A 20,077-nucleotide genomic window follows, 5' to 3' on the forward strand; every position below is an offset into this window, starting at 1 on the left:
TACTGACAGTGCTTGGGGGACCATATGTGGTGTTAGGGATTTAAGCTGCTGTCAGCTTAGTATAAGGGGAGCACCTCAATCTCCTCTTTGGCCCTAAGTTGATTGTAGAGGATGTTCACATTCAAATTATTCTCATGAGTTTTTGGTATCCCAAGTGCAGCCTCAGTCTGCCACATGGGGGCCATACCATGGTAGCTGTCTTGTTAAAGTCTTTCTAACAACTTAAATTACATAAATATACTTCGAGGATCTTGAATACTTAAATAGATCTCAACGTGGACACTTCCGGGTTCATGGGGAGTCGCAGGCATTTACAAGATGCTTTTTAAGGAGTATCCATGTTTTATTTCCGAGAACGTTTATATTCTAAGAGAAGTACAATTAGCCTGTTCCGGAGGGTCTTAATCTTGCTCATATAGTGTCGTTGAAATGTTTCCTTTAGCTTTTGCCTTAACAAATCCAAAGATGGCAGATGATCACAATCTGGGATATTCAACATGGTGTGAAAAAACTCACTCCACATATCCAAATGAGGGAGTCTAAAGACACAAAGCAGAGATAAAGGACATAATGTGGTTAAAGTCCTGCCCACACCCAACCTCCACAGGCTGAAACACGCTCAACTACAACAACTCCCTGTACACCCCAGGAAAAGAAACCCTGCATCTATGAGAAATAAAAGAAATTCAAGCTCAGATCAAAAGTCTCCACTGATTTTGTTCCAGAAGTGACTTGAAGTCATTTAATAATAGCTCAGAAGCAGGAAATTCTCTCTCCTTCTCCCCCTCCCTCATTCTCTCTTTCTGTCTCTGTCTCTCTGTCTCTGTGCACAGCTAGATATATAGTACCTCCAGAATGAAACTGGGTCACATGGTACTGATGACTTCACTGCACACATGCTAAGACCCAGTGTATGGGCCGGACTGCTCAGAACAGACTTCTCACTCTGAGTTCCAGCTACTTTAATCATGAACGTTAGCAGTGAAATCCACAGAGGAAGAATAAGTGTCACTGGGGAAAAGGCAGAACTTAACTGAGTGTGTTTTCCCGAAGGAAATGCAGCTATTTATCGCTGGGCCCACTCAAGGTTGACTTTTCTCTGCACAGGTGATGAACGAGGTAATCTTCCTGAACCAGTATTTGGTCTTTAGATTACAAGCAAAATAAAACACAAGTATTTGCTAGGTCTGATGACTCATTATACAGAATGAAGCACAGTGGCTCTAAGGGTTTTACACAACAGCTTCCACCTTTCATAAGTGTATGGTCAGTTACATTTTGTCACGGAGCGTGAGTGTGCAGGGGAGTTCAAGTTTACAGTTTTCCAGGAGGTATAAACAAATGTGAAAATCTAGTAGGAATAACTGAAGATCAGTGAGCTATTCCACATATGTTTCTAGTTTAGTTTCCCCCATCAAACCAAGTATGTTCTGGGCTCCTGTCACTGATTCAATGCAAGGAAGGGTCTGGGGACCAGGGGTGTCCAGAGCTGTACCCACTCATGCTCAGGGTAGAAGTTGGTCATGTCTAAACCACTGCACTATTTCCTGACCACCCTACCCTGCATGTTTTTATACGTCAAAAAAAGTTCGGAAAACATTTTAATGAACAAGTGGGGACCAATTACTCGACTTGGACAATACCAGGAGTTAATTCACAAACTATGGTAAGTGCTACCTGTGTTTCTAAGGAGAGCTCTAGTCCTGCTGTGATTTCACAGTCAAGAAGAGTATTAGAAAAACCAAAGTCACACAGGGTGGGGTGTAAACCTCCTCCTGTGACAGTGTTGCCTCATAGCATTACTTTATGACCCACAGAGCACTTTCATTTTGATTCCTCTGCATCTGTCTTAAATAATGTCTGGAGAAAGTAGGATTGGTGCCATTCTCATTCATATAGGTATGAAAAGATGCAAAAAACAAATGCCTAAGGTCCAGTGGCACTAAGTGACTTTTCGAAAAGGAAAATATTTGAGTGTGTCTAAGATGCCACCTGTTTAGTCAGGCGCTTCCAAAGGCTCTGGAGGGCAACGGCCCTCACTGGGTGCCACGCAGGGAACAGGGGAAATGAAGCCCTGGAAGCTGGCTCACACGGCATGCACATATGCACACACACACATGCAAGCATGCACACGAGCACACATACATATGTGAACATATGCAAGTACATACATACACACACACATTTGCAATGGAAGAGCGCACTGCTCACCGCCTCTCCCAGACCAGAACCCCTTCTCCTGACAAGTGGGAGACAGCCCAACGTGGCGCTTATACTCTTTCCGCAGAGCAAACGCTCAGACCCACCTCCTAAAAAGACCTTCAGGCTTCCACACCCCTCCTTCATTTTTCACTTTCATGTATGTGCCAAAAAGCATGCAGTACACGGTTGCAGCCACTCCAAAGTAATCAATCTACAAGGAAAACACAGGTCAATGCGATGGAAGTGAGGCACAGTGGCCTGTCTGGTGATCGCAGGACGCCCCTTGTGTCTCCCTGACGCAGAACAGGCTCTGTGGAGGCTTCCCTGGACTGTTGTCACCTCCTGCCTCCCAGAGACCCCCGGAAGAGCTCTGTTCCCAGCCCCGGTGTCCTGCTCAGTCCTCTGTTTTGTCACTGGGTGACAGCAAACCCAGCGGTCTGGGCACTCCCAGGGCGGACAGCGCGGAAGTGCCTGAGCTCCCTTCCTGGCTTTCTAGTCATTGCCCTCTGACTGAGTACGCTGTGTGCTCCAGCCCGCAACAGATGCATGCATGGAAGACCAAACTAGCTCCAATTAACGGGACCCCCATGTTCATTTTAAAAACAAAAGTAAGTGCGAAGACAGAGGATCCCCCGCCCAAACCCATCCTTCTGGCTTCTGACCTGGTAGCTCCATGGCTTGCTACTGAGCATCTCGGTGCACTGGAAACCAGACGTCTCACACTTGGCCGTGAAGGTAGTTCCTGCGGGGAAAAGTGTCATGTCTATACTCTGGCCCAGGTCAATCAGCGCCAAGCCAGCGGAAAAATCATCGTCATCACTGTCTTGTTCCAAAAATCTGTCAAACACAAACAAGGACGAAGCTGCGTGAGCATGAGCAACGGGTGTCTGCGGGGGTGGGGCGGGGTGGGGGGGGAGGGGAGTGTTGGCAAGAGCAGGGCCTGTCAGGAGTATAGTCCTCGCCTGTTTCCGAGGATAAAGTTGTCAGGCTTGATGTCCCCATGAATGATCTGGCAGCCATGGACTTGCTCGATCATGGAGAGCATTTTCAGAGCGAAGGAGATCACCAGTGCTTGGGGCATCACCTTCTCGGGGGTGTTCTTGTAGAGGTTAATGGCGTTCTAGAAACAGCAGAAGGGAAATGCTCAGCCGAGGGGTCAGGAATGAGGAAACTTCAGGCCACACTCTCAGCCCCTGCTATCACCCCATCAAATGATCCGCCTCGATGAGAAGTCCCATGAGTGCCAGGCACAGGCTAAAGGTGAGTTGTTGTTTGTGTCATGATGTGAACGCACTTACCAGCAGCGTCCCATAGCTGTGGAGCTCTCCCACTAACACGCTGCCGCCCTGGAAGAAGTGGGCGGCGTAGAACCTGATGAACATGTGCTGTACGCTCGGCTTCAACCTTGCCATCAGCTGGGTCCCAATGTAGAATTCCCAGCGGTTGGCAGGCTTCTGGACCTGCAAAAGAGCATGTGCCCTTCAGAGCCAGTCTTACTTTCTGGAAAATGATGGCCAGAAAGCAACTTCCTTCCCAAGGGAGGACGTGTGGGGAAAACAATGATGAGCAATGAACTTGTTGGTGCGTCACGGTGCAGAAGCAGGGGACATGCCATGGGATCATTTCAGTGCCGAGGCAATTCTGATGCCTTGTCAGGCTTGTTTAGATTCTTAGCTGAGGATGCATAATTCCTCTCCCCTTCCCCCTTTTCTATTTTTAGTTTAACAATATAGAATGATGCTGACAAATTCAAGTTCAAAAATTAACTTCTATGGGCTGGAGTGATAGTGCACCGGATAAGGTGCCTTGAATACGGCCGACTCGGGTTCGATTCCCAACATCCCATATGGTTCCCTGAGCACCACCAGGCATAATTCCTGAGGGCAAAACCAGGAGTAACCCCTGTGCATTGCTGGGTGTGACCCAAAGAGAGGGAAAAAAAATTAAACTCTAGACAAGAAATAACTGATCATTTGTTTACCTTTAGGCTAAACTTCTGCTTGCTTCTGGCATCATTTGCGTCTCCATGGGTGACTTCATAGACTTGGGCGAACGCGCCTTCTCCAAGGAGGGAGTCAACATAGAGCAGCAAAGGACCTTAGAAGATGCACAATATTCAATATTAACAATGTGCAGCGTTTGTAAAATTTTCTTGGTTCTTGATTTGGAAAAAAAATTAAAATGGACAAGCTTCCTTTGGAAGCTTGTTTCTGTCCTAAGTGAAATGAAAGCAAAAGCCCTATCATCAAACAGCCCCCCCTTTAAAATGGGACAAGAATAAGAGTAGGCCTGAGGGGGGCCAGGTGGGCCCCCTAGCTCCAGGGCACCACCCTCCCTTCACCAGAAGAACCACTCAGATGAGGGGCAACTGCTGTACATCAGTCGGCAAGACCAACGTGAAGTTTTACGTGGAAAGACCATGCAAAGATGAAGGCTTTATCAGGCCTCTGAAAAATGTAGGTTTCACAGAAACACAGAGCAGAAGGTATACATAAAATATAATTGTATCTTGGGGCTGGAGCAATAGCACAGCAGGTAGGGCATTTGCTTTGCATGCAGCTGACCCGGGTTCGATTCCCCACATGCCGTATGGTCCCCTGAGCACTGCCAGGGGTAATTACTGAGTGCAGAACCAGGATTAACCCCTGTGCATTGCCAGGTGTAACCCTCCAAAAAAAGCCAAAAAACAAACAAAAAAATCCCCCCAAAAATCCCAATTGTATCAGTGTTTCAAATAGGTGACTAGATTTTTTTTTTATTGATAAACCTTTTATTTTTGAGCAGCTTTAATTTCCAGGTCAGTTCCTAAGGTCGCAGAGTTCCTATATGTTCAGCAGCAATCTTTTCCATAAGTACATGAATGCTCTGTATCACTGATCACCAGGAAATGCAAGTCAAAACAACAATGGGTATTATCTCACACCAGCAAGACTGGCACCCATCATCACAAATGACAAATACAACCAGTGTTGGCATGGACGTGCGGGAAAGGCACCCTCATTTATTGCTAGTAGTCTTTTAGGGGAACAATACAGACACTTCTCAAAAAAGTAGGACTTGAGTTTCCATATGATCCAGCAATTCCCCTTCTTTGCCTATAGCCCAAAGCCCAAACTCTACTCAGAAGAGACATCTGCCCTCCATGTTCATTGCAGCATGATTCACAATAGCCAAAACCTGAAAACAACCCAAGTGTCCAAGAACAGATGATTGGATAAAGAAACTATGGCACATACACACTATGGAATACTAGTTAGCTATAGAAAAGGTAAAAGCATGCAATTTGTGTGGATGGATCTGGAGACTACCACGCTGAGTGAAGTTAGGAGAGGGATGGACACAGAATGAGCTCCCTCACATGTGGGATGTAAAGAAACTTAGTAGAATTCCATAAATGCCAAACCAAGAACTGGTCATTAGTAAGAAGTTTAACATAGAGGAGGGTCTGGGCGACGGGTTAAGAAGGGGCTGGAGACACTGGACATGGTGGAGAGAAGTGGATACTTCAGAGAGAATGTGATACTTGACTCTGTTATGCACTAAACCTGACCATCAACAGCATTTAAAACCACGGTACCTAAAATAAAATTTAAAGAATAAAGGAGCCCCCCAAAATGCTGGTGTTTCCAGTGTGAAGCTGTTACACGGACACATGTCACTTTGAACATATGAAAGCATATCAGTGGGGAATTCTTCTCTTCTGTTTTGATAAATATTGCTAAGCTGCCCTTCTTAAATTATACTCCACAGCGAAGTTCTAAAGTTGTGACTAAACAAAATAATGTCTGCTGAATGCTTAGATAAATCTCCTCCCTGGAGGTGAGGAGGAGGGTGTGTAGAAGGAGACTCATATACTGGAGTGATCATTAGCTTTTTACAGAAAATCAAGTTAAAGTTCTGCTATCCAAAGCCTTCTTACCCAGTTGAAATTCAGTCTTCAGCTTGATGACTGGAAGCTTACATTGCCACTCGAAAGTATCTGGATAGGAACTCAATGGTGTAGAAAGGCCAGATAAAAGTTTGAGAATCAATTTTTCATCCCATGGATTCTCAACAGTGAAGTCTTAAAGAAATGACAGAGGAGCAAGAAAGTTAAGTCAGTAATGAGAACTTATTCCAAAGAAACCATATAAAGTAGAAGCATTTGCTAAACAAACTTTCAGAGACTTTATCTTTAAAGATCAGTGACCCAAACAAGTAGTCAAAAGTGAAAATGGGTAGTTCTGCTCATTCATTATCTGTCCCCCTAAACGACCCCATTCTGGTTGATTTCAGTAGTAGTAACAAAGACAAGTGCCCAGTGCTCCATGTCCCTGGAAAGGAGTGGATTCTGCCTCTGGCACAATTCACAGTGCCTGTCTTAAAGCCAGGCTCAGAATTTGATTCGCCCTCACACTCAGGTATGCAATCTCTTGTTTGGTTTTGTTAATTTGATTGGGGGTGCGGGTGGGACATCCAGCAGTGCCTGCAGTCACCTGGGCAGGTAACCAGGGCTACACCGGGTGGGGCTAGGAAGGTCACGAGGAGCCAGGTATCAGGCAGTATTCTTGAAGTTGCTATTCTACTACTTCTACCTTTCAAATGCACTGCCTTTTAATGCTTATATTACCTGTGTTCAAATAACATGAGATATAATTTGGTTATCACTGTCACTGTCCTCCCGTTGTTCATCAATTTGCTCGAGTGGGCCCAGTAACGTCTCCATTGGAGACTTTGTTGTTACTGTGTTTGGCATGGTGATGATGGTCCTCCTTCAGAGCCATACTAAGAGGGTTATTTAACTCAGGAAAGTGCCTACCCACATCACAAGCATCTATTTGCCTTATGCATAGTTTTTATCATATGATAACCAAATTATATCGAATACATATGCATTTGATATAATTTGGTTATCATATGATAAAACTATGCATAAGGCAAATAGATGCTTGTGATGTGGGTAGGCACTTTCCTGAGTTAAATAACCCTCTTAGTATGGCTCTGAAGGAGGACCATCATCACCTCACCCAATTTTATAAGAACAGAAAGAGCATAACTGCAATGACCCTCGCTGAGAGCAAATGGATAACTGCAGAGGGGGGTGAGGGTCGAAGTGAGTCTCTCTCCAGTACGCACTCTTCACTGCTGCAGATAGGGGTCTGTGTGACCCAGGGAAGGGGGCTACCTTCACTCCAGGCCTGTTGATTTTCCCATGAGACAGAGAAGGTGGTTCTAGAGTAAATGCCAGGCACACTGTAGGCCCTGAGGTTAAAATTCTTCTTGCAACAGCAGTTATTATGATGCCTTACAATGAAAACACTGACCCGCCCTTCCAGCGGGCAGCTATTCTATTACCCTCTGATGCAGTAGGCAAGAATTGTCCGATAGTGCCCCTGCTCACTGTGCTGCTTTCTGGAAGAAACTTTTACCCAGTCATTGTTCTAAACCCTGAGCACAATCAAGACTGAGCATCTGTTCATACTTGGAGCACTGATGATGCCAAGTGAGCTCGTCTGCATTCTTTCTGCCGGAGGCCCCGCGCTGGTCTCCGGATGCTCCTCTACAGTGGGGATGTCGGTGTCCGTGAGTGTACAAGCTGCCAGGCTGCGCTCGGCCTCGCTGCTCAGCACCTGAGCAGGATGGCTCTGACAGAGCAGTGAGGCAGACGAAGCTGCCGAGGACACGCCTGCAGGGAACGCTGGCTCTGAGACTTCCAAAATTGGACTGGATGTGTTGAAGAGGGAGAGAAGAGGAAGCAAAATGTGTGTTGATCAGAACTTACTGGATTTGACCGCACTAAAGGTCCACCCACAAATCAATGTTCTTTTCCTTCTAGGGACAACATTTTGAAATCGGCTCACTTTTCTTAAGAGAAACAAACATGTGAATCCTAAGATAGGGTTCTGAAACGAAGTTACAGTTGTGGTCATCAATTAGGTAATTTCCAGTACTGGATCCAGGAGCAGAAAAAGGGTCTATGAAATGCTGGAGTGATGACCCCCCTGGATACTCGTCAGGAGGGGGAGGTGAGAGGAATGGGCTCATTTTCCTGAAGTGGCCCTGCTCTAAGCAGGTTTCAAGATCTAGTTTTACTCCAAAATAAGCACAACATCTCTAATAACATTGGGAGGAACTAAAAATGCCAGCCACTACCCCATGGCCTACAAGGGAACACTAACATGCACAGATCCATAGCTGATCCTTATTATTCATAAATTTTTTTTGCTTTTTGGGTCACACCTGGCTTTGCACAGGGGTTACTCCTGGCTCTGTACTCAGGAATTACTCCTGGCGGTGCTCAGGGGGACCCTGTGAAATGCTGGGAATTGAACCCGGGTCAGCCACATGCAAGGCAAATGCCCTACCTTTTGTGCTATCGCTCCAGGCCCCATTCATGAATTTCTTATTTGTGAATTTACCTACACACTATAACTTACTTGTAGACACCCGAATCAGTACTCTTATCAAATTTAACGTCACCTACAGACAATGAGATTAGGAAAAACTCGAGACACTCAACACACATGTTCCTGAGAGAGGGAGAGCTGGTGGAGAAAAGGTTCTGTGAATCATTTCCACAGAAGGCCTGTCATGAAGACCTTTAGTTTACAGCTCTTACACTGTAAACAACTGTCCTTGTGCAGAAGACTTAGTGACTCCCCAACCCGCCAACACCCCCCCACATCCCCCAGGTAATTCATAATACCTGAACTTCCTGCCTTTTGAGGCTTTCTCCACACTTCTCTTACAAGAATCCAAAGTCAAATGGGTATCCTGTTCCATTGCCACATTTTCTGAAATAAGAAAAATTTAAAAAGATATCATGTATGCATGTGTGCACATATATGATTTTATATGGCTATAAAGACCAGAATTTCTTTTATATTGATTTTTATTATAATTTAAAATAGTTCGTCAATGATTTTTAAGATGTGTTAAAAAAGAGAAAGATCTAAAAATATAGAAAATATTTCATTTCTATTATTTATGGATGTGAGATTTTCACCCATTCCCAATTCATATAATCCTTCAGAAGAAAATGGTCCAGAGAAGGGTCGGTCCCCAGTGGGCAGGAGTGATCATATAGGGTTACTGGGATGGAAGACCACACCTGTTCTGGAATGCCCAGTGACTTGGGCTTGGGTAGCAGGGACTGGGGAGCTGCTTTAAGGGCATGTGGGAGGCCCAGGTGTGTCACTTGGTCCGGCTGAGAGTGACCTCAGAACCATTAGGTGTGCCCCGCTCCCGATAATGATAGAGAGGACAAATGACTATGGTGCTTCCGAAGGACAGAAATTTTGATTTCTATCTCACTTTATATAGTAGTAACTGGTTGATTTAACTGATTTTGAATGTTACTAAAAAAGTTAAATGGCCAAAAGTTAGGTACGTGGGAGACACACCCACAAACCACCTCCAGCTAAGCTATATAATTGGAGGCATGGCCTCTCTGGTTCCTTATCGAACTGCTTAACAGCGATGATCTCAGAGACTCAGAAATCAATCTCGGAACCCAAAGGCTTTTGGCAGAAATGCGTCCTGTTCCTGCAGTAGGTTACTGGTGCTGGCCCAGTCCAGGTGGGAATAGGTTTCATGCCTTGGCCTCTTCCTCCTGGCGGCCCGATGACCGCCATCCTCCAGAGGCCACTGGACAGTTAGGTTTGGGCCTGCAGTGACAAGACACACGGGGCCTCACCAGATGGGGATGGAACCAGCCCTTTTCTCCCCATCCCAATGAAACCCCAAGTCGCCACCTACAAACGGTCTCTCTGGCTCCTGATCAACGTTAAGCTGCTTAACGGTCATGATCCCAGAGACTCAGAACAAATCTCAAAACCCAGTGGCTTTTGGCAGAAATGCATCTGGACTGCATACAAGGTGGCCGCCACCTCAGAGCTTATTGGAAATCCAGGTATGAGCCGGCAATGACGGGGCAACTGCAGTCTCATGGGAAGGGGGGTGGTACCGGCTCGTCCTTCACGCCCTACTGAGGTCATGAGTTGCCCCCCCACAAGTGGCTCTCTGGCACAGCTATGGCTCCAGAGGCAAAAGGAATTAATCCAGAGCCCGGCAGCTTGTGGCAGAAAAGTGAATGGACCATGCGTTAAACTACAGCGCCATGTCTCCCCGGGAGGGAAAGGGGTTGCTCCCTTCCGCCTTTTCCCCCCCTGGCAGCAAGGTGGCCGCTGCCTCGGAGCTTATTGGAAAGCCAGGTATGAGCCGGCAGTGTCGGGGCAACTGCAGTCTCATGGGAAGGGAGGCTCATCCTTCATGCCCTACGGAGGTCATGAGTTGCCCCCCACGAGCGGTTCTCTGGCACAGCCATAACACCAGATGCACAGAAACCAATCTCGTAATTATCTGGCTCTTTGCAGAAATCCATTATATGATTCTCATAACCAGCTATAGAAAACAAAGTATTTCACAATGCCTTTTCAGCAATTCTGATTGTTGGGGGGGGGGGGGGGGGGATTCTAAACAATAATGGTGCATCTTTCGTCGAAATAATGAATGTAATCAATGTAAAGAAGAGTTAAGTAGAAATCATCTGCCTCACAGGCATTGGGAGGGGTGGGACGGGGGTATATTGGGGTTCTTGGTGGTGAAAAAGGAGTACTGGTGAAGGGACAGTTTGATCATTGTATGACCGAGACTTAAACCTGAAAGCTTTGTAACTTTTCTCACAGTCATTCAATAAATATAAGAAGAAAAACTAAATAAATAAATAAAATTATGGGAAAAAGTAAGGTGGAGTTCATGCCCAATTCAACCAGCTAATCAGTGGCTGAATAAATAGTAGTACTCCTACATTAAAACAAAAAAAGTTTCTGTCAAAAACAAAACAAGAGATAGTAGAGCATGTAAGACTCTTACCCTGCATGCAGACAATTGAGGGGCAGTCCCTGGCACCACACTTGGTTCCCTGAGCACCAACAGGAGTGATCCCTGAGCAGAGCTAGGAATAAACTCTGAGCATCACTGTGGGGTGGCCCCAAATCCAAAACAAACAAAAAATTTTCTACCAATAGGAGAAAAATACAGAATAAATTTCTATCAAGAATAGTTAATGTCACATCTTGGCCAAGTATTATACTGGATTAAATTTTATCCAACGTTGACCCACAGAGCAGGTGCTGATACTTTAAAGTACTAGAACATTAGCTTCTGTTTATACAACTGAAGTGGCAAATACTCTAAGAACTGCTAATATTGACTTTCTGAAAGACCCTTAGCTTATAAAACAACTTCTCTTAAATGGAAAAAGTGAAGAGTCTATTTGTTTCTGTTTACTGCGGAGGTGGGAACTGAACCCAGGGTTTCATACATGAAGGAAAGGGCTTGACTGCTGAGCTATGTTCCCAGTCCTGTTTTGAATTTTTTAAAAAAAGATATGCTTGTAATGCAATGACAACTGTGAAAATGTCAACCAAACTGAACTGTCTTCTAACATTCAGGGGTAAATTACACACACACACACACACACACACATACACAGTAGCATTTACAATTTTTTTGACTCCTTAATTCAAAAGTTTTTAGGTAAAGGATCAGACTTCACACTAAAATATGCTTTCAAGGGCCAGGGAGACAGCTGAGGGTCGGGTTCATGTCTGGTATAGACAGAGACATGTATTTAAGTTCAGACATGGTCCCTGGCACTGAATGGCCCCTCCACCACCACTGGACATGGCCCTAGAGATCCCTTGATACTGAACCGGACCAGCATTGCATTATGAGGCTTCAATACTGAGTGTCTCAGGGAGTGGCCCCAGCCCCTAAGCACACTGTCTGGGAACCTCTACCACTCTCCTCCTGTACACACATACAAGGGTGCGCACTCGGGCACACACACATTTTCATCTCCAACACTTCTAGGCATACCCTGGTGGCCTGCATGGCTTTGCTAGAGCAGCTGTGCACCTCATACCCAAGTTTTTAAAACTTTTTAAAAAAGTTTCTGGCACTGCTCAGGAGAGGACCCCACCCCCACCCTCCCAGAGCAAAGGGGGAAAAAACCTCCACGCAGGGAAGCAAAACTCTGCCAGTCCACCCTTGGCATACTTTGGTAAGCAAATGATATTGCATCTGTTCATTCTTTTCCTTTTGGGTATGGGGGCCACACCCAGCAGTGCTCAGGGGTGACTCCTGGCAGTGCACAGGGATGATCACAGTGGGCCTCCACACGCAAGGCAAGGGCCTCAACTTCTGTGCTCTCTTTTCCTGGCCCCTGCTCTTGCCAGCAGTGATAAGAGTTTGTTTGGAAACAGTTACCAAAATACGGGGTAGGGAGATAACTCAAAGGGTCAGCGGGTGTGTTTTCCCTTTAGGATGCCTCCCGACGAGGACCAGCCATTCTGTTTCACTCCCACACAGGCCCTGCTGAACCTCCAGGAGCAACCCCTTTGTTTACAGGTGTGGCCTAAAAACAAAACAAAAGTTGTCCCAGATCTCATACTGAGTATTTTGTTGGTAGATATTAATTAGTAATAATTCTTTGCTCAATGATGATGAGCATGAATTAAATGGCTTGATGGAAATAAATGTGAGCTTTACCATTATTTTCCTGAAGTCAGATCATTAAAAGCATAGAAAATACAAGTTTTACATACCCCTAAAATACCTTTGTATATCTGCCTTTTCTCCTGTTCACCCACTCCGGGCCCTGTACCATCATCTCAGTTATTCTACTTAACAATGCACACGGGCAAGGCAAAGCGACAGCTCTGGCATGACATGTCCAGTATGGCAAGGCCCTGAACTCTGACCCCAACCCCAACCTGCTCCCCCAGGTATAGTCCCAGTCACAACTGAGCAACTTGAGGCCCAGGACCCTGGGAGTGGGTGTGAGCCTTAAACAAACATTAAATTTAAGAGAAAAAACAAAACACACAAACTTTAGGATGCATGATGCCCAAAGGGAAAAACAGAGGCAATAATACAACAAGCAGATTTATGTTTCTTCTTCTATGATTTCCAACTTCCCATTTACAGTTTCTTTTATCATTTTTTTTTTATTTCGTGGGGGACGCTGTGGGCCTGCTCCCAGCTCTGTGCTTTGGGGACCAAGCCCAGGGACAGCCGCATGCCAGTACTAGCCGCCCCCCTACCTCCCCCACACCCCATTTAGAATTGAAAAAAAAAAGTAATATTGAGAGAACAGGAGTCGGTAAAGATGAAACACTAAACTGAGGGACCCCCACCTTTGTCTTCTAGAGCATGCACCGAGTCAAAGGAGGGTCTATGGAAAGGGGTGGATGCAAGCCTGGCTGCAGAGGTAAAGTCTCCCACGTTCTCAGGGCTGGGGGCCAGGGTCTTGTTACAGCGGATACCCCAGACAGTCGAATCATCCGGAAACTCTTCAGCAGGAGGTGCATCCTAGGACAAAAAGAAGAATTAGATCAGTAAAAAGAGGCCCTGGCTGACATATGGCCAAGGAGGCCATGTTTCTGTCCTCCTCAGCAACGGACACCACGACTTCACCATGACCCAGTGAAGCTGCACCACACACACCGGACAGGTTTTTGTTCTGCAATTCTTTCTTTCTAACCAGAATGGCGAGATTTACAGAGGATTCACAAATATAATACAGAATTCCCATGTACCTCATGTACCTCTTATCAAATGTGTGCACGTCTATAAAACTAAGAGGGCTCTTATCTACAGACATTTGGATCTCAGCAATTCCCACTACTGAACCTTCCCAACTCCATGATCCAAACCAGGACACCACATTCATTCGTCATCTCCTCTGTATTGTCTTCCCTAGTCCCTTACACTCACTGCGATTACCTACAATTTGGGTCATTTTCTCCTAACAGACTGGGGTAGATCTGGGAGAGAGGGCCACGGGTACAGTGTCCTTTTTACATCCCATGAGAGGCCTCATGGTAGCAACACAACTCCAAGAAGGAGAAATATCCAGAGTCAGGGACAAATGTCAAACCTCCAGTACTTAGTCAATGATTTGGGCATGATACCTAAGCGCCTAAACAAATACCATTTCATCTTAAAATTTCATTCACTGATTTTCTATCTGTGGAGCTATCCTGAAACATTTATTCTCTGCTGCCAATCTATATTGCATGGAATAAGGAAGTTTTGTCCCTTTTCTCCCATTTTACTTTTTACTGGTATGAATACTTATTTAACTTGGGGGGCTATAATCTAATTCTATCTTATTCTATTTATTTCCTTGCTCAAATTGTCCAGGTGGGCCATTGACTTCTTTAGGTGGGCTCCTATGTTCTTTTGTTTTGCCCCTATATTTTCTTTAAAAACCAAACAAAAACAAACAAAAAACTTGCCTTTCTTACTTTCTCCACTATAAGCTGCTCTAGGCTCATCTTGGTTTTTTTTGTTTTTTTGTCCCTTGCCCTGGTCTTAATTCTTAGGTCTAGGGAAAAAATATCTCTCCCCTCATTGGTTCCTAAGAGAAGGATCTTTGAGGGCAAAGATGTTATCAATTATTTATTTATTTATTGGTTTCTGTATTTCGCATAGTGCCCAGCACATAACAGGTACTCAATATTGTATTTTGTTTTTTTATTTTTATTTTTTTAGCATAGTTTTACCTATCCTCTTTCATCTGATTGGCAAAATCATTTGCTAAAATGAAGGGGAAAAGTTTTTAAGTAACATTTTGCAAACAAAGCTAAAACTTACTTACATTTGGCTTTGAAGGAAAACTGCTTACAGAGCGCTCTCCAAAGGTTCTGGCTCCCAGAGGTTTATTTTTAGGTTGTGGTAATCTAAGGCAAGATTTGCAAAATTATAGTTAATATGCTGAAAAAATAAATGCTACTTCTTCACTGAGTGTCAGAAACATTCTCCACCCACCCCATTCAGTTAGCATCAGTCCACTTATTCTTTACCTTTACAACAGTTGTAGTAAATCGGATTAACTTGAATATGTATGTAAAAGCAGATCATCTAGTTCCTTATGCAAGGGTGAAAAGCTCAGAAATTCCTATTATAGAGTTCAAAATTTTAGGCTGGAAAGAGAACTCAGATGTAGAGAGCATGTTTTGTATGTATAAGTGATACCAGTTGATCCCAGCTACAACAAAAGTTTTAGGATCCAGAAAAAGAGTTCAGACCAACAGAATGTCCTGGGGCTTAGGTTACAGAGAGCTCAATGATTTGGATACAAGCTCTGCCTGCAGTTGCCCTCGGTTCCATCTTTGGTCATGAGTACCAGTAGGAGTGACTGAAGTATCACTGGGTGGAGCTCAGTCCAAAACCAACACCCCTCTGCCCCCAACCCAGAATGTCACAGAAGCTGTCCATTTTCCTTGTTTCCAGTGCTTGATCTGGCCATGAAATTTCTCTCTGAAGGTTAGCAGGCCCTTTTTGTTTCCTCTCTCAGAGTAATCTCTTCTACACTGGGATACCTTGAATTCTCACTGATCTCGCTTTCCACGGCTTAGAACGACTGCAGGAAATATTCCTGATTCTATCCCAGCACCTTCCCCAGAAAGGGCTCTTTAATTCACTTCCCTTCACCATACACACACTCCCCCCAAACAATAGAAAACACTTACTATTTGGATACTCTAATCCTGCAAATATTAACAGTCATTCTATGGGCCTCTGTTCTGTGAGTTCATTCACATCTAATAAGCTTCATGCCAACCTGGTTCAGTAGTTCTCAGATCACTTGGAATTTGGCCATGTCCCTGCTGAGCGCGCCTCTGTTGTGGAAGACTGGTTCTCAAGCGCCAGTCACTGTCTTGGTGCCCTGTCTCCTCAGCCCAGCAAGGGCACCACAGGGCTGGACGCAGACCCTTTGATTTCCTTACTACCTCACCCCTATTTATCTCAAGAACCTCTTTGGCAGCCCACATTCTTGGGATATCATGATTTTCCAGTGTGGTTTTAACTGAGATTTTTCTTACCCATAATTCTCTTTGTTTCCATCTTCAAACACAGAAAAAGCCAATGACATGGAAGAGATAACCTTATTGACTCCCCAAGCCTCAGAAGACCTTGCATTTTCTGTGACATAGAGGGAGGGGGGGAAAAGTGCATTAAATCATCACATTAGGGAAAATTACTTGTACGTGATTGTTAAACTATGAACAAGAAAGTCGACTATCAGCTTACAGCAAGGAACTAGGATCAGATTTCCAATGCTAGGGAATGAGGAAGTTACTCTACATTGAGATGAAGCAACTACCCCTGGTCACAGGCCTCAGGCTCCTGCCATACACAGGGCACGGGGTCCTCACGCTCGTCACATAGTGCTATTGTTGCCAGGCTCAGTAACACACTCAAGGTTTCCTTCCCCCTTTCATGAAGGAAGGAAGGATCCCTGCGCTCTGGGCCCAAGGCCTCCAAAGGGCCTTCCTGCACCAACCAACCACAAAGCCGATGCATCCCATGGCTCCAACGCCAACTGTGCTTACTTTGGAACTGGGCTTCAAATGCATCTTCACTTTGGTCAAGAGCAGGCCACTCATCTTTGTCACCAGAAATATCGGGCAGCGTAGGAGCCTGAAACATGTTCATGATAAAACCTGCAAAGGAAGGAGAGCTGAAGGCACGGAGTGGCCACCACGGGGAGCCCCGCCGCCCCCCACCCATCCTTCCACGCAGAGCCTTTACCAAGCGCTTCCTTCGTGTGCACCGTGGGAGAGGGCTGCACCTTGGAGGGTGTGGCCTGGACCGTCCCCAGGGACGTGTTTGGAGTTGTGTGAAAGGAACTTGGATTGACAGCCTTGTGTACTTCGCGGCCTTTTAAGAACATGAGGACAAAATGCAATTAGGGACGGGGAAACCACCCACCTGAGAGAGCACACTTCAACCTACTTCTGTAACAGACTCTAGACATGGTTCCATGGAGACATCTCAGTGGTGTGAAGGATGCTCACAAAGCACCTTATTGTAGTATTTTCCTATCATTGTGCCATCTTTGCACAATCGTCCCAGGGTGGTGGGGGAAAAGGTATGCCAAGAATCCTCCTTTACAAAAAGGAAAAGTATATAAAAGCCCAGACCTAAGGGCCTGGTCTAAGATTATACCCCAGCAGCACCCTTGGCTGGACGGCCCCCCAAGAACCCACTCAAGAGGCACACTGAAAATCTTGGGACTGACCCTCCTGTCCTACTTGGTTAGGTCCGGGCAGGGGCACAGGCTGGGCCCAAGTTGCCCAGACCTAATCTTCCTCCTTCTGGGGCTGAGAACACACAGGGAAAGTTTCTATCTGAGGAACAGTTTCCCTCTCAGGCTCTCACTCAAGCATTACTTTCTCTGAGTGCTGTTCTGGGCCCTCTCTGCACCCCAGCTAGCTGTGCTGGTATCTGGCTGGGAACTGGCATGAGGTGAGGCCAGGTGAAAAGTGTGTCTCAGATGTCTGGAGTAGCAACTGTCAATGAAAAGGGTCACATGGTCAGATGGGGCGGAAATAAAGTGAGTCTCAGTAATCTCACCTAGATTCCAATGCCTCTAACAAAAAGTACCACCAAACAGCACCAAAACTCCTAATTAGACTCTAACTAATCTCCCCCACTCAGAAGATATTCAAGATGACTTGTATGGCTCCGCTGAAACACTTAAAAGTGTTCACTTACCATGCTTCCAGAATATTCTAAATAATAAGATATGGCTGGCAAGGGGAATTCTATTTGCATTCAAAGTGAGGTGGGGTTTCCAGAGCCACTGCATCCTAAGAACTAGAATGTGAGCACCCAAGTTCATGAAGACTGAGTTTCATGAACCACAGCCACCAATCAGATCTCTGAGACCCGGCTAACCAGGCCAGAAACACACTTAGAATGAAACATTACCTTCTTTTACCTCTGTTCTGCTCTCTAGTTTGAATTCATGAGTACTTTCATTCACACATCTGGAAGAGAAACCAATCAACTCTCAATAAAGGAGTGCAGTGAAGATCAGCAACCAAAAGTCTGTTGTTAGAATAAGGGGAAGCTGCCAGGTTTTAGTATATCTCTAGAATAAAATAAATGAAATGTTTCAATTTTCCTTTAAATTCCTTTGAGAAAAAGAATTCTTGACCAAGTACTAAATATTTCCTTGACTCAGCGAGTCTGTATTTGCACACCACAACAATCATTATTATATGTATTAGGAGAGTTTATGTGTTCACCATTTTCAAGTGATCCCATTACACAGGCTATCACACCAAAACTGGGTGGCCAATGTCGGTCCCCCATCATGCAATGGGGAAGGACCGGAGTTCAAGGGCCACCTTTGTTGTGATGAGTCCATTTCCACAATGCATCGTTCTCCAGAAGCTATCAGGGATCATGAGAGCAAAAAGATAAAACACTAGACATTTACTGATCATAGTTTTTGATGGTAGAACATACCATCAATTATTTAAAGTTGTCACAATCCCTCAATGAACTCTAAGAAGTTAAATTAAAACTACAATAAAATTAAGTTTATAAATTTCTACTGAGGTATCACCACAATGCATTTTTGCAGAGAAAGGTGATTAACAGTGAGGGCCTGATCTTCACAATTTCTGATTTAAGAGAGAAGTAAGGTAAATATTCTTTTTTCAAAAACAGAATTTTTTTTTCCTCACCTCACAAAAACTTTCAAAAAGTACAAAATAAATAAATAACTCTGAAAGATTTGGGGCTAATATTCTGAGAAGGTGTTTGTTCAACAATAGTCCATCTAAAAGTCATTGTTAAAACCCAGAATCATTTATTCCTCTCTGGATCCAGAAGATCATGGAAAAAAGTCTACAGAGGGTTTTCCCATCCCTGTCATTGCTAGAATCTTCTACTCACTTGGCATCTTTACTGGTCCCGACAAATATAGTTTGTGGCACAAGCTGGGAGGGCAAAGGGACGGGAGGAGCAATACTCTGGCCGACGGTTGGGGTGACAGAATTTGGGTGAAGAGGAAGGACAGGAATTTCCTCTTGAGGTTTTTCTTCCATGACGTTGACTGTCTGTTGACTGAAGGCAGGAAGGGGTGGAATTCTCAGTTCTTGCTGGGAGACAGCACTCGACCCCAGACATGCAGGATGAACCTTTAGTATCAAGCAAACAAAGAGAAACAGACATGACACCCAGAATACTACTCTATTTCCAGGTGGTAGGAGAGATTTCCTTTTCTTTCTTTTTTTAAAAAAACATTTAAAAAATTGAATCACAGTGAGATATACAATTCCAAAGTTGTTCATAATTTGGTTTCCATCTTATAATGTACCAACACCTGTCCCTTTGCCAGTGTACAGACCCAACCACCAGTGGGTATGAGAGCTTCTCAAAGGTGAAAGATTTATGCTATCTGGAGAAGCCAGAGTATACAAAGTTAATATAATCTCCTCGAAATTTAAGAAACAAAATGCACAAAAGTAGAAAAGAGGAGGAAACAGTTAAAGTTAGGGGATTAGTATGGGATAGATTACTATTATGAGTCTTAGAAATCAGTTACAGAGAATACAAAAACCCCTGAAAACATTCCCCAGGACTAGAATGTCCAAACACTGAGTATAACAGCTGGAAAGATAAACACCCAGCACATAACCATCACGTCACATGCTAGAGAGAGACACTCCTACACCCCCAGAGTAAAGGTCCCGGATGAAGAACCAGGAACCAGAATGACTCGTGTTCATACAGACATGGAAGGCAGAAGACAGGGAACAGGGCCTGCAGAAGTGCCAAAGAGACAATTTTCCACCCAGAATTTCATGCCTCACTGAATACTCAAGCGAGTATGAACAAAGAATAAAAATGATCTCTATTTTTATGGAAGAAATATGACCTCATACAGATTTAAAAAGAAATGTCAATGGAGACTTTTTTGTGTGTGTACCACCAAAACGGAGGGGAGAAGAACCAAAAGACACCACAGGAAAGGATGGAGAGGAGAGAGCTGCTCGGAGGGTGGCCTTGAGGAGGAAGAAAGTCCTGA

The 20,077-nt window shown here is 44.7% G+C and overlaps 1 protein-coding gene across 2 annotated transcripts in view; it reads right to left on the bottom strand.

The window, feature by feature from the left end:
- Positions 1-343: 343 nt before the first annotated feature.
- BUB1 (BUB1 mitotic checkpoint serine/threonine kinase) overlaps positions 344-20,077 on the bottom strand; it is a 36,839-nt gene continuing 17,105 nt past the window's right edge. The window contains exons 10-25 of one of the 2 annotated variants that reach the window (XM_056127425.1): positions 18,943-19,187; positions 17,968-18,026; positions 16,786-16,914; positions 16,587-16,697; positions 16,077-16,176; positions 14,849-14,930; positions 13,383-13,557; positions 8,888-8,975; positions 7,664-7,905; positions 6,122-6,265; positions 4,184-4,299; positions 3,501-3,662; positions 3,165-3,322; positions 2,865-3,039; positions 2,307-2,413; positions 344-539 (exon numbers count right to left, since the gene is read on the bottom strand). In XM_056127425.1, the coding sequence (XP_055983400.1) occupies positions 344-539; positions 2,307-2,413; positions 2,865-3,039; positions 3,165-3,322; positions 3,501-3,662; positions 4,184-4,299; positions 6,122-6,265; positions 7,664-7,905; positions 8,888-8,975; positions 13,383-13,557; positions 14,849-14,930; positions 16,077-16,176; positions 16,587-16,697; positions 16,786-16,914; positions 17,968-18,026; positions 18,943-19,187 (2,289 nt within the window). Of the gene's footprint in view, positions 540-2,306; positions 2,414-2,864; positions 3,040-3,164; positions 3,323-3,496; positions 3,663-4,183; positions 4,300-6,121; positions 6,266-7,663; positions 7,906-8,887; positions 8,976-13,382; positions 13,558-14,848; positions 14,931-16,076; positions 16,177-16,586; positions 16,698-16,785; positions 16,915-17,967; positions 18,027-18,942; positions 19,188-20,077 lie in introns of both variants that reach the window. The other variant, XM_056127434.1, reaches the window with a different exon arrangement.

This window comes from Sorex fumeus, unplaced genomic scaffold (genome assembly GCF_029834395.1).
Source record: "Sorex fumeus unplaced genomic scaffold, SorFum_2.1 ptg000006l, whole genome shotgun sequence".
Lineage (NCBI taxonomy): Eukaryota > Metazoa > Chordata > Mammalia > Eulipotyphla > Soricidae > Sorex > Sorex fumeus.